This window comes from Sceloporus occidentalis, unplaced genomic scaffold (assembly GCF_023333645.1).
Source record: "Sceloporus occidentalis isolate IW3139 unplaced genomic scaffold, rSceOcc1.0.p SCAF_1, whole genome shotgun sequence".
NCBI lineage: Eukaryota > Metazoa > Chordata > Lepidosauria > Squamata > Phrynosomatidae > Sceloporus > Sceloporus occidentalis.
The window spans coordinates 235,738,233-235,752,037 of record NW_028316981.1 but is presented as its reverse complement, the minus strand read 5'-3'; the positions used below and the strand labels follow the sequence as shown (position 1 = coordinate 235,752,037).

Below are 13,805 nucleotides of genomic sequence, written 5' to 3'. Positions count from 1 at the left end.
GTTGAATCAAGTATCTTTCTGTGAAGGAGGTGCTGGATGGGCTTGGCTTCAAAGCAGCCGCTCATAGTTCAGAGAGAGAGAGAGATTGTGAGGTGGGGCTGCAGGGGATAAGAAAGTATAAAATGCAGAAGTGTGTGTGTGGGAGGAGAGAGATAGAGATTTCATCAGAGATTATGTGTTTAAAGGGGTTAAACCAAGAGATGATATGGTCTGTCATGTGATGGGTATTTTCCTATAGCAGTACTGAATGTGAAGTGAATTTACGCAAGATACTTTATTTCAGTGGGAACTTTATTAAAAATTATTGTTTATAGCCAATACCTGCAGTTTCTAAGAACAACTGTAACCAATGGATACAAATATGGTACCAGACTCTGGAACACTGGGGAGAGGGGGAAATGCTGGTCCCTCACTTCAGAAAGACTAGGTCCCTAAGTGTGATCTTTTAAGTCTTGATGCAGGACTATCATTGTTTGCTCTTCCCTAGCAACCACTTTTAAAGCTCTGCCACTGCATTCAGTTGGAAATACAGTGTATATATTTCATTGATTTGCACAACAGATCTATGCTTTAATCAATAAAATTTTCTTGAATTCAGTAAACTTTTTCCCCATACGTAACCTCTAATAAGATTACTGTATCTGTTGTGCTTGAGAAAGAAGTTTCCCTTTGGTTAGCTGCTGTTAACTTCTTAACCTTCTTTTTTAACTCTGTACTCATTAGGAAGTCATAGCAATGTTCCTTTAGTAACTAAATTTTCAACAAGGCAATCAATACACAGAAAGGGGGAAGACCAGGGTTGGGGGAAGTCTAGTCTTCCAGAAGTACAACTCCCATCAGCCCCATTAGTGTGGACAATAGCCAGGGATTATAGGAGTTGCAGTCCAACACTAACTCAAAGGCCATAGGTGCCTCATTACTGTAATAGTAGCAGGGCAGCTAAAGTGTATGAGAAAGTGCTTGATTACAAGTGTTCTTTCATGTTTCACATTATAATTACTGCATTATTTAAATATACATTCCAAGGCATAAGGAACAAGTTTATTCAATGTCTTTAATGAAGAAAAAGATGTGCTGACTGCAGAGAAATTCATATTTAGCAGCAGAGCAAAATCAGAAAAGTAGTCCAAGATATTTTAAAAACTCAGTTGTTCTAAAAAAAATTAGGTATTGACCAGCTTTTCCTTGGAAGGTGACATCAGCCATTTTCCTCTCTCTTTGTCACAGTTGTTATAAAGACATCTTTAAGGATATCTTTATCCAAATTCCTACCTATGGACAGAACAACACAAAAAGAATAACATTATTAAAGCATTACAGTATTGAGGAGTGCCTATATTATTGAAAGAAGACAAATGGATTAATTAGATGCTCTGCAAATTTGAGAGATGGGTGAGAGTTACAGGGCAAGCTTCCCATACTTTTAAAAACTCTTCCAGCCATTTTTGGCTTACCTAAATGCAAGAGGCAAGGGTAGCTCTCACATCAAAACTCATATTCTGTTTTGATGTGGTGGGAACTTCTCAGAAGAACAGCAGCATTCACAAAAGGACAAAACTCTTCCAAATCCACACTCTTCAATGATTATATAAAGTATATATAAATAAACATCCAGGCTACAAAACTGCTAAAAAAAGAAACATCCCAAGAAAAGGGGATACTAAGTGCTGCTAAAAATACCATATTCATTTTAGTAAGACTGGACATATCTGAAAAATACTATTTCAAATTTGTAACACATTTTCTGCTCTACACTACTATATCAAAACAATATTATTGATTATATTCTTTGTAGAATCAGAGATTTTGTATAACAAATGTTTGAAATGCATATATTTCCCTTACCTATTAAAACTAATCTATTTGTTCGTTCATCCTCTTCTGTCCATTTGACAGTGGTTTCCTCTAAATCATATAGCTCGTGAACACCTTGAACTATCACCTGATGAGGTTTGTCTTTGATAGACACAAGTCCCTAATTAGAAAGAAAATTAATTAGAAGTTGGAAAATGAATAGTTCTATACATTCATTTTAAGTCATGCTAACACTATGTATAACTGAAACAGTCCAGTGAAGTGTGGCTTCTGGTGCAGCGTTTAGATGACACACGCCCACAGAGGGGCCAGAAGCCACAAATGAGCAGACAAAGTCTGCCCTTTGCTGGCAGCCCATTTGGGAATGTGTTGATGGACCAAATTGGGGCCGGGCGCGTGTGGTTGCTGCGATGTTGTGCCGATCGAGGCAGGAGTGGCCTCTGACTGCTCTTTTTGCCACATCTGTTTGAGGCTGTAGGCAACACCAAAATTAACTAAACACATTCTGTAGGCTCACTTCTTAAGTATTTTGGGGGAAAATAGAAAGTAAATCTAAACTAACAACAAATACAGAAAATATCTTTGAAGCATTTCAGTTTTTTAAAGTCTACCGTTAAGTTATTTTACAGTTGTATTTTGGTCTAGCAATCCTGATATTACAAAAATAGATTAATTTAACATTAAGAATTTTGAGGATAGTCCCTAGAATGGGACAAGAGAAATAGTAAGATAGTAAGTAGGTAGGTAAGTAAGTAAGTAAGTAAGTAAGTAAGTAAGTAAGTAAGTAAGGCCTGTTACAGACTGCCAAAATAAAGCTGCTTTGAGTCTCTTTGGAGGTATGCTATTTAAATGATGCATGGGTCCTAAGAGTCCGGAGATCGCACCAAAGCCACATTCCATTCCTAAGCACCGGAGTGCAGCTTTGGTGCAGCTTGCAGATTCTTAGGATGCATGCATTATTTAAATAGCATACCTCCAAAGAGACCTGAAGCAGCTTTATTTTGGCAGTCTGTAACAGGCCTAAGTAAGTAAATAAAAATCCTCCTCAACTGGCTAACAACATAGCCATCATCAAATAAAAGATCTGTTCTGAAGTTATTCCTGTGCCACAGCAACCACTGTAGTATATCTGCTTCTCATGCATTTTACCAATGTCGGAAACCTCCAACATGGCTCTTTCTTCCTTAGATTAGGAGATACTGTATAATATTTATGTGGGAAGGAACTATGCCATAGCATATCTCAAGAAGGTAATGTATTCTTATTATGCAAAGAGCATGGTAAGGAACCATGCTACACAGGCTTCGGCAAGACAAAGTTAAATTTCTGAACAGGTCATACATTTTTGATATGACACAGCTTCAACTGATAACATCCAGATTAATATAGGCTTGGCTGATGTGCACGTAAGCTACTTATTACGCCCAAGCAACAGCTCAAAACAAACAAAACTTCTGAAATTTTTGTTGGTAAAAATGAGCACTGAACCTTGAGTCTTATGACTTCCATGGGGTTACCTCTCTTGTCTTTGACATTCTTCTCCCACAGCAGATTCTACAAAGAGATAAAGAGTTTTAAAATTTATATATTAAATACTCTTCCTATGGGAAAAGTCAAGAGTGTTTAAATCATAATTTTCCACAGCCATGGTTGTTCATGTTTTCCATACTCTCCTTTGTTTGCAGAGAACAAACAAAAAAGTGAGCTGGGCCTTTAAGGTACTTACTTGAACAAACACATTTAGGTCTTCTTCAGCTGCACTTCCTACTACTTCAAATGTTGATGTAATAATGCTCTGAAAATACATACATATTGCTATATTTAGTTCTTCAGCAAGGACAAAATACTTTCCAATAAATAAAACAATACTATATTTCCAATTCATGCCAGGCCACAATGAATATAAAATTAAACACCTAAAGAAAAGAATAAAATGGGAAAGCAACAGTCTCAATTCCCCCATCCTTCAGTTGGTGTTTTTTATGATTATATCTGCTTTTTTAATACGTTGAAACGCTTTACACACACCAAATTCAGTAACTAAAGGCACATGTAGCTTCAGAACAAGCTCTGACAACAGTTACAGCAGATCCAACATCCAACACTTCGTGTCACCTGGAATTCCATACAAAACATTTTCTTATCAAATGTTAAACTTGTAGTTTGTAGTGAAGTAGTTGTCTGAAAAAAAAATCAAGTGAGGATTAAGTGACTTTCCTTGAGTTTTACCTATATTTATGCCACGTAACAGCTCCATGCATCACCATGATGGCATCAAGCAACACCTTGCTGAGGCAACTCCAACTGTTTTGATGTCACCACTGAATCCCATTCTGACTATTCTGTGTATATTGTGTGCCACCAAGCTTTTTCTGACTTATGGCAACCATAAGGTGAATCTATTATGGTTTTTCTTGGCAAGATTTGTTCAGAGGAGGTTTGCCATTGCTTTCCCCTGAGGCTGGGAGGATATGAGTTGCCCAAGGTCACCCAGTGGGTTTCAAGGTTGAGCAGGAATTGAACCCTGGTCTCCAGAGTCATTGTTCAACATTCAAACCACTATGCCATACTAGCTCTGGTTCTATTACTTATTCATAAAATATACATTATACACAGGTCTCTTGAAATGGGAACTACCTCTTCTTTAGACTAATTTCCATTTAGCAGACTTACAAATATATAAATGAATTAGACGAACTTTTTTTATCATTGAGTTCAATGGTAGAGCTGGGCCTCTAAACTAATTCTACCCAAACTATTCCTAGCTGGTGATCAAAATCAATTCTCAGTGTTGGCTAAATGGGGCCTCTGGACAGGTATACACCCTCTTCAAGGAAGATGGACCCCTAAAGGTTATATAGTGCAGAGGTAAATGAAGAAAACCAAAGTGCACTAATGTGACCCATTTCTCTGTACCCATTAGCTATGAGAACTGTACAAGCAGGTTAGCAACAGAAAAAAGTTAACTCCCCAAGTCCATTTCCAGCCTTCATATCTTTCACTACCTCACGCTTTCAGGCTGGTGCAAAAAGTATTAAACAAGGTTGTTAATACAGGTTGACTCTTTCATTGGACAACTGGACATTTGGCCATGATGCCAAGAAGGACTCTAAAATGCATCTGTCTTGTGACAGAGGCCCAACACATTATAAGAGCACACTCTTTCATGATATGGATCACCCATGAACCTCTCTTCCATAATTACAGACACTCATTAAACCTGGCCCATGCAAAATATGTACTAAAACTAGAAGTAGTAAACTGATTTCCATGTTGTCTTGTAATAAAAGTTTGCCCAAAATGTAATGGACTTTCTCTTGTGCTGCCATAAGGGTTTTCTGTTTGCTTATATGAGGCATCCATTGACTGAACAGTTTCTGCTGCAAACTAAAAACAAGTGGAACACATTTACCTTTGTATAATTGCTACAATCAATATGATACAGAAAATGATTCAATATACATATACATATATTCATTAGCTTCCATATACATCAGCCAAGACTTTTTCTGACTATTCTGATCAGCTATAAATAACCCATCCCTCCATCAGCAAAGACTACATACTAAGTGTTACCTCTGGTGTCATTCAAGAGACAGTGGTTAAATCTGATTTATGCTACAGGACTAAGTGAATAGCAATATCTGAGCTACTCAGAGAGAGAGAGAGACCTCTTAAAAATTATTCTAAAAAGCTTGATCCTGAGACCAGATCTAAATGTCAAAAAGAAATGAGTGAGGGCTCTTTTTTCTTCTTAAATATGTGTAGAGTTGCTGGAGTAGTCTTCTTATAAAGAATCTAATAAAAATAGGACTCTTAAGCTGACAAATTATTTTTTTAAATATGCAAAAACCTCAGCAGTAATGTCTTTGAAAACCTTCAGGCTAAAAATAAGCTACATTGATAAAAAAATAAGTTAGTTGATAAAGATTTACATATACATATACCTCCAAACTGTAATATTTTCAAACAAAAAGTAAACAAGTCCTTAAGTGCTTCTTTCCATCTTTTTATTCAGAGGGCTGCATAGTAAGTTCCTTTGTATCCTAAGGTGACTGATCAAAAGAAATGCTTGGGATTCTGAGGAAGAAAAAGTAAGATCTGATAGCATTGTATGTGCAAGTGGTAACAAACACTCTAGCAAACCATGAGTAATGTGGAACTACAGTACAGGCAGAAGGGTGAAACGTAATGTAGTTACCTTGTCTAGATGTGGGTGAGGTGCTTCCTCAAGCTGCAGCCTCTGCCGAAAACTTAGAACAAGTAAACAGCATTTAGCAGAAACACAAGGAATCTGTCATTCATATTGTGAACACACACACACACACACACACACTTCTGACATATGGTGATCCTATCACAGGGGTTTTCTTGTCAGAATTTGTTAAGAAGGGGGTTGCTCTTGTTTTCCTCTCAGAGAAAGTGTGACTTGCCCAAGGTCACCCAGAAGGCTTCTATGGCTGAGAGAGGATTCGAACACTGGTCTCCCAGTACCCTAGTCCAACACTCAAACCATCACGCTGGCTCAGTTCTACTAGAGTGCACAAATGTTTTTCCTATTGATCAGTGTCTGTAATTTCACAAGTTAACTGGATTCACTCTCCATAAATCCATGTAACCTCCATGCACTCATTTGCAGTCGACTAATCTCTGTCAACATATTTTTTAGAACATTACTAATCTAAGTGTAGTGACAGCAGCCTCAGATTCTTAAAGACAATGGATAATTCTGCAGTTGCCAAAACTGGGTGTGTAACCATTATGGTAATAGAAGCTGATTTCTAAAACAGCATCCATGTAACTCCTTCGTAAAAGTCACACAACAGCTATCAACTCTAATGATTTACTAAGGAGTGTAAAATTAAATCTTACCTTTTTCCTGAAAAGCTATCAAAAGCATGGAGGTCTAAGACATCTGCAATATCAACTCTAAGGAAAAAAACATAATAAGCTTGATTTTCTTGGATGCATTTAGACTGCATGAGCAAAAGTTTTCTTGGAGGAACCTCCCCACTGCCCAAATATGGGTCCTGCCTAGTGTACCTCCCTTAAGGCCTCTCTTAAGAATTAAGGAAATTCGATGTATCCCAAACATATGGGATGTTGGGAATAGGACTGCACAAATAGGTAGAGAAAGAGTTCTTTGGGATTGCTTCCTTTTTATTGACCAACATGTTTACAATAGTTATGCTTCCAAGAGAAAACATTTTAATGGACACATTAAGTGCATAAGGAAAATCTGTTCTTCCAGTTATGATCATTTGTTCTTTACTTTTCTGTTCTCATAATGGGAAATTGTGATTACGGCTTTAAAAATGTATCACAGTGAACTTTTGAGTTCACGGGTATGTATGAACTCTCATTACCAACCTCTTGTATGCTCTTTGAGGAATATATGCTTTAGTTTTAAATTAACATAGTTTCCTGAAATGTCCACACTCAAAGAACTATGTACTGCTCAAACAATGGTTTGAGAAAAAGCTAGGATATGATCCTGACTTACTCTCAATCTTTATAGTTTAAACAACCACATTTTAATATCTATGGATGTACTGGTGAAATGTGGCTATTTTAAAATCAAAAGCAGAAGCTTTGATCACCCCCTCATAGGTACACAAAATGAAGACAGGTGAAACATACAAGCCTGAAGCTCCCTGAAATTCATTTGCACTGCGATTGTGTTTTTTCACATTACATCTGAACTAAGCTAACAAGAAGGAATTCCTTGGTTTTCCTTCCTCCTTTTCTTATAATTCACCACTGGCTTATTGCAATTGTATAAAACTGGGAGTTTCTGAGGCAGTCCAGAAGGACGTGCTCTTTACTAGAAGGGAAAAAAACAGCAGAGGCACATTTCCTTTGCTTCAAGATTAGCTTCAGACTGTAGATGGAAAGTTTTTTTTATGTTAGCTAATTGTTTAAAAGTTACACAACCGACAGTTATATTATTAGCCCAAATATTTAAATAAATGTATTCAAATCAGGGTCATAAATAACTCTTAGAAAACATTCTATGTTCTGGACAGCTTCAAGGGTCGGCAACCTCCGGCCCGTGGGCCGGATGCGGCCCGCGGGCGCCTTTCTGCCGGCCCCCACTCCCTCCTGCCGCCGAAATCGCCGCCGATTTCAGCCGCTCCGGCCGCCATTTTGCCTTTCAAAATGGCGGCAAAGTCTCGCGCGACCATAAAGGCCGCGCGAGACTTCGCCGCCATTTTGAAGGGCAAAATGGCGGCGCCCATTGGGAGGCCCGATGCAGCCTCTGGAGCCCTGAAACGGGGCTCCAGGAGCCGTACCGGGCCTCTGGGAGGCCCGATGCGGCAGCCGAAGCCCTGAAACGGGGCTTCAGCAGCCTCACCGGGCCCCTGGGAGGCCCGATGCGGCCTCTGGAGCCCTGAAACGGGGCTCCAGGAGCCGCACCGAGCCTCTGGGAGGCCCGATGCAGCAGCCGAAGCCCTGAAACGGGGCTTCAGCAGCCTCACCGGGCCCCTGGGAGGCCCGATGCGGCCTCTGGAGCCCTGAATCGGGGCTCCAGGAGCCGCACCGGGCCTTCAAATGGGCCCCGCCCACCTCCCTCCTGGCCCCGCCCACCTCCCTCCTATAAATGGAGGGGCGGGGGGAAGGAGGAGGAGGCAGAGAGAGAGGGAGGGAGGGAGGGAGGGGAGGAGGAGAGAGAGAGAGGGAGGGAGGGGAGGAGGAGAGAGAGAGAGAGTGGGAGGGAGAGAAGAGAGAGGGAGGGAGGGGAGGAGGAGAGAGAGAGAGAGTGGGAGGGAGAGAAGAGAGAGGGAGGGAGGGGAGGAGGAGAGAGAGAGAGAGTGGGAGGGAGAGAAGAGAGAGGGAGGGAGGGGAGGAGAGAGGGAGAGAGAAAGGGTGGGAGGGAGAGGAAAGGGAGGGAGGGAGGGAGGGGAGGAGAGAGAGAGAGAAAGGGTGGGTGGGTGGGAGGGAGAGGGTGGGAGGGAGGGGAGAAGAGAGAGAGAAAAGGTGAGAGGGAGAGGAGAGGGAGGGAGGGAGAGGAGAAGAGAGAGAGAGAAAAGGTGAGAAGGTGGGAGTGATAGGGAGGGAGGAAGGGAGAGAAAGAAAGTGGGTTGAGACAGTGGCATGCATTTTTTGCTGTTTTGTGGCCTTGCCTAGTTGCTTCCATTCTTGCAAATATTGCTCTTATTATTGTTGTTGTTCTCCTTTGGTATTCTCTTTGTAAAATCCCCCCCACATGGACTTGCTTGCTCTTTTGTGGGTTGAGACAGTGGCATGCATTTTTTGCTGTTTTGTGGCCTTGCCTAGTTGCTTCCATTCTTGCAAATATTGCTCTTATTATTGTTGTTGTTCTCCTTTGGTATTCTCTTTGTAAAATCCCTCCACATGGACTTGCTTGCTCTTTTGTGGGTTGAGACAGTGGCATGCATTTTTTGCTGTTTTGTGGCCTTGCCTAGTTGCTTCCATTCTTGCAAATATTGCTCTTATTATTGTTGTTGTTCTCCTTTGGTATTCTCTTTGTAAAATCCCTCCACATGGACTTGCTTGCTCTTTTGTGGGTTGAGACAGTGGCATGCATTTTTTGCTGTTTTGTGGCCTTGCCTAGTCGCTTCCATTCTTGCAAATATTGCTCTTATTATTGTTGTTGTTCTCCTTTGGTATTCTCTTTGTAAAATCCCCCCACATGGACTTGCTTGCTCTTTTGTGGGTTGAGACAGTGTGCATGCGTTTTTCCTGTGTTATGGCATTGCCGGCCCTAGTAGCTTCTTGCAAATATTATGCGGCTCCGCCCCTGGAGGGTGGAAACTCCGCCCCTGACATGTGGCTCTGCCCCCGGATAGTGGAAGCTCCGCCCTGGCATGTGGCTCCGCCCCAGAGGATGAAAGCTCCACCCCCATGTGCGGCTCCGCCCCGGAGGGTGGAGGCTCCGCCCCCGGAGGGTGGAGGCTCCGCCCCCGGAGGGTGGAAGCTCCACCCTCTGGCTTCGGCCCCCCAGTTGTCTGAGGGACAGCAACCCGGCCCCCGACTCAAAAAGGTTGCCTACCCCTGGCTTACATCAACAGATTTTTTAAAGAATTCTTCAACATCTTCTACAAATAACTACTGTTAATTGTTTAACATCTACCAATAACTATTGGATGCTGAGCTCTTTTGATGAATATAATGTAATGACCATGATAACAACATGGTTTCTTCTGGGCTTTTTAAATTTTTAAATTTAAAATTTAATCCCCCTCTAATTAACAATATAATTATAACAATATGTCAAATACAGTAATACATTCTCAAATCAAGTAACTTATTAATAATATTTGAAGACATAGCTGTGCTAGTCTTGAAAATCAGTATGCAAAGGGATCTTGAAGCACCTTTGAGACTAAGGACTGAAACAGACAGCCCTGAAGGGGTGGCTTCAAGCCATCCCAGAGAAAGCCAGGTGGGGGCTGGGGCAACTGCACGCTGCGGCCCCAATCTGACCAGCTTACACCCCAAATAGAAAAAAGTTGCCCTTTTGCTGCTGGAGCCGGCTTTTCACCGGCTCTGTGGCGAGTGGTGTCTAAAGACATGCTCCTGAGTCACTCAGAAGCCAGCTGGCGTGTAATCCCTGGTGTGACTTCTGGGTCACTCGGGAGCATGGCGTATCTAAACACTATGTCCCCAAACCAGCTATAAACTGGCTTTACTGGGCCATCTGTTTTGGCCCTAACTGAAAGAAAGTAATTAGTAGCATGAGCTTTTGTAGACTTAATCTGAGGAAGTAGGCTCAACCCTACGAAAGCTCATGCTACTAACTTCTCTCTTTCAGTTATGGGTGGAACAGACCACCTGAAAAGGATGGATTGAGTCTGCCCCGGAACCAGTTGTGCCAGAGCCGCAGCAATGCCATGGCCTCAATCCACCCTGGAGCTGGCCCAAATAGGAACAGAAAAGATCTGCTCCTATTTGTGCCGGTAAAATGTCGCCTTAAGCAGTCCAGCTTTAATTGCAGGGTGGCTTCTGGGTGCTCTGGTGTGGGATGTATAACTACAACATCCCCAAAGCATCCTGAAGCTGCTCCCTTGTGATTGGCTGGGGGGCTTCCGGGGGGCTTAGGAGTGTGTGGTGTGTAAATGCTGTGCTCCCAAGCCACCCAGAAGGTGGCTTAACTTGCCGGTCTGTTCTCGCCCTTTGTCTCAAGGGTGCTACAACATACCTTTGTATACTATAAATAATACATCTATGTATCTATATATCCACCCACCAACATGTAATGTCTATTATTAGTTACTCAGTTTCTATAATATATTAACATCTGCTATGTCAAAATGCAACTGATTAGTTGGACACCCATCTTCATAATTCAGTTCTTGAAGCTACATTAAAATATGTATCTTTATTTTTCATACTGACAGAACAACTCTGATCATCAACAACAAAAGGCAATAAATTGGCTATGTGATTTGCCCCCTAGACAGAAGTGCATTAAGAAAGACAAGTTTTTTATGTTCCAAGCTCCCTTCAAAAGAATTTTAAAAGTTAGGGTGATAAGGTGCTGAAGCTACTTTAACATATTCCTCCTTCATATATGAACAAAAGAAAGAACCATAGAAACAGTAATCCATATAAACTAATGACAGTCACTACAGAGAAGAATTTTCATACAGCAACTGTTTAGCAGCAGGATAAAAGGACTCCAGCATGGAGTCGATTGCAAGCAGAATTTCTAATAAGCTATATCAATGGATCTGTTAACAGGATTAAAATGTTTGGAAATGCAGCGTTCAGCTAGTGACCTTTACTGTAGAAGAAGAGGACGTAGTAGTAGTAGTGGTGGTACTAGTTTCATTTGCTACACATAGGTGTTACTATCACTTAATATATGAGCTTTCACACATAACACTTGATACTCACAGTGCATCTGCACCAACGGCAGACTTGCCATCTGCAATTTCAGTTTCTCTGGATGGCAAGCCCTGGATTTTTAAATGGGTGCACGTGCACATGTGCGTGTGCATGTGCCCACTGAAAAGAATGGGACGTAAGATCCCGTGGTTTTTTTATATATCCATGGGGTGTGTGTGTCCAAAAAACCCCAAACCTACCACAACATCTATTAAGCTGTTATAATGGATGCTGGACACAAGAATGAGACCTGCACTGCTATATAGCTCTTTGTATATAATAGCAGAATGAAGAAGTCAGTTGAAACAATATTATTCTAAATCTATGTGGCTGATAGGGAATCAGGAAAAAGTTATAGGTTTCTGTCTGCACCTTTGAAATTACACATGTTGGATATCCCATAGTTTGCCTATGTAACAAAACCAAGCCAGTATTGCACTCTAGCACCAGTGTGTGGATAAGTTTTGTGGGCTTTGGGGCTCGACAGAATAGCCCTGAAATGGCGGTGCAACGCTGCCCCTTTCCTAGCTGGATCGGGGCTGCGGAAACCACATGCTGCAGCCCCAATTTGGCCTTTCCAGGGCACAAAAAGCAGCTCCTTTTTGCACCATGGAAAAGGCGCCATGGCTATGCTGTCACAGCTTGGTAGCGCTCCTTCGGCACTGAGTCGTATGGAAGCAGTGCCAGAGGAGCGCCATGATGCCATGCACCATGTGGAGCAGCGAGCAGCATTATGGTGCCCTGGGGGCAGAGTTAGGGTGTGCGTCATCTGGACGCGACACCCCGACACTGCCCCCAGGAAAATCTTAATGGCCAGTCTGAAGAGGGCCTTTGTCTAGGTGCAATCATTTTATTCCATTCCAAATCTGTTTTAAATTTGAAAACATGTAATTAAAACAAGGGTAGGAACCTTCTAGTATTACCATTTGCCATGTTGGCTAGAGTTGATGGGAACTAGGAGTTCATTAAACAATCATAAATAGCCATTTCAAAGCACCAACAAATCAGTTTCAATGTGAATCTGGACTAGGTCTCCACATTAATTTATTTTTTGAAGGGCTATTTCTCCCCCATTAGGGAATGTTTCAGTCCTCAAGAAATATACCATAGAACATGCACTGGTGAATAAGGCAACAGCTTTCCCCACATTATTTGTCTGAAGTATCAATGTCCCTGAGAGTCAACTTCTTTAGCAAAATTGTGAACATGAAGAATTGGTGCTATGATGTGTACATTCCCAATGGAGAATTGGGATGCCAGTCAAGGGACTTCTACAACAGTTCAAAACATAGCTTGGCATTTAATTCTAGATACAAGATCAGAATCTGCCTTTAGGGCTTTATTCACAGTAATTTGAAAATTTGTTTTTCACAAACCGGACTGAAATCCAGCCAAAACAAATTACCGTTTTATAATGCTTGGGAATAGAATTCTTTGTTTTCTTTCATGACTGAAACATTTCAATTAATAGCATGGGCAGGCTGAAGAAATGATTCAATGACATTTTATAAAACTTTCTGTCATAGGTATAGGTAATGCAAAATTCTTAGGTTAAACCAGCCTAGCTATGGTCATAGAGTAAAGCAGAACAGCCAGCAGAGTCTAGTTGTTGTCCCTCAGTCTTCATCTTTCATGCACCAGAAACAGTCAGAGAAGAAAGCCAAGCCAAAAGAGGGATCTATGAGTCATTATCTTTCTTTCCTTAGTAAAATATACATTTAAGAACAACAGGGAACAATCACAAAAGGGATAAAAAGTGGAAATTACTAAGTGTGCTTTACATTGCATTACCTTGATCGCTGAGTTTCTAAAATTTTGACAAGTCCATTTATGGACCTAATAATTTCAAAAAGAAGAGAGAGAAAGTGATTAGTGTATGTCAAGAACATTGGTACTCAGTTACACAGCCAAATTAACAACCCTGTAGCATCTTTTAAGACATTACAAAAAATTCACTATAACCTGCTGCCCTCTAAAACAAAACTAAATAAAATAAAATAAAAAAGGGCAAACTGACAAAAATAAAAACTCCACCACAAACATCTCTGCTCACCAAACCCCAGAAATCCAGGTCCAAAAAGTAACCTCCTTTCCCCAGAAGATGAACCCATTATCTCCATTCATTGCAGAAGCTATCA

General features: G+C 41.2%; 1 protein-coding gene across 3 annotated transcripts in view; it reads right to left on the bottom strand.

Moving 5' to 3' along the window:
* Nucleotides 1-288: 288 nt before the first annotated feature.
* Nucleotides 289-13,805, bottom strand: part of LOC149323632 (zinc-regulated GTPase metalloprotein activator 1A-like) — a 28,891-nt gene continuing 15,374 nt past the window's right edge. For 2 of the 3 annotated variants that reach the window (XM_089490288.1, XM_089490293.1), the window contains exons 10-16: nucleotides 13,459-13,503; nucleotides 6,688-6,744; nucleotides 6,017-6,068; nucleotides 3,542-3,610; nucleotides 3,304-3,369; nucleotides 1,846-1,975; nucleotides 289-1,272 (exon numbers count right to left, since the gene is read on the bottom strand). In XM_089490288.1, the coding sequence (XP_089346414.1) occupies nucleotides 1,199-1,272; nucleotides 1,846-1,975; nucleotides 3,304-3,369; nucleotides 3,542-3,610; nucleotides 6,017-6,068; nucleotides 6,688-6,744; nucleotides 13,459-13,503 (493 nt within the window). In that variant the 3' untranslated portion in view covers nucleotides 289-1,198. The remainder of the gene's footprint in view (nucleotides 1,273-1,845; nucleotides 1,976-3,303; nucleotides 3,370-3,541; nucleotides 3,611-6,016; nucleotides 6,069-6,687; nucleotides 6,745-13,458; nucleotides 13,504-13,805) is intronic. The other variant, XR_016277310.1, reaches the window with a different exon arrangement.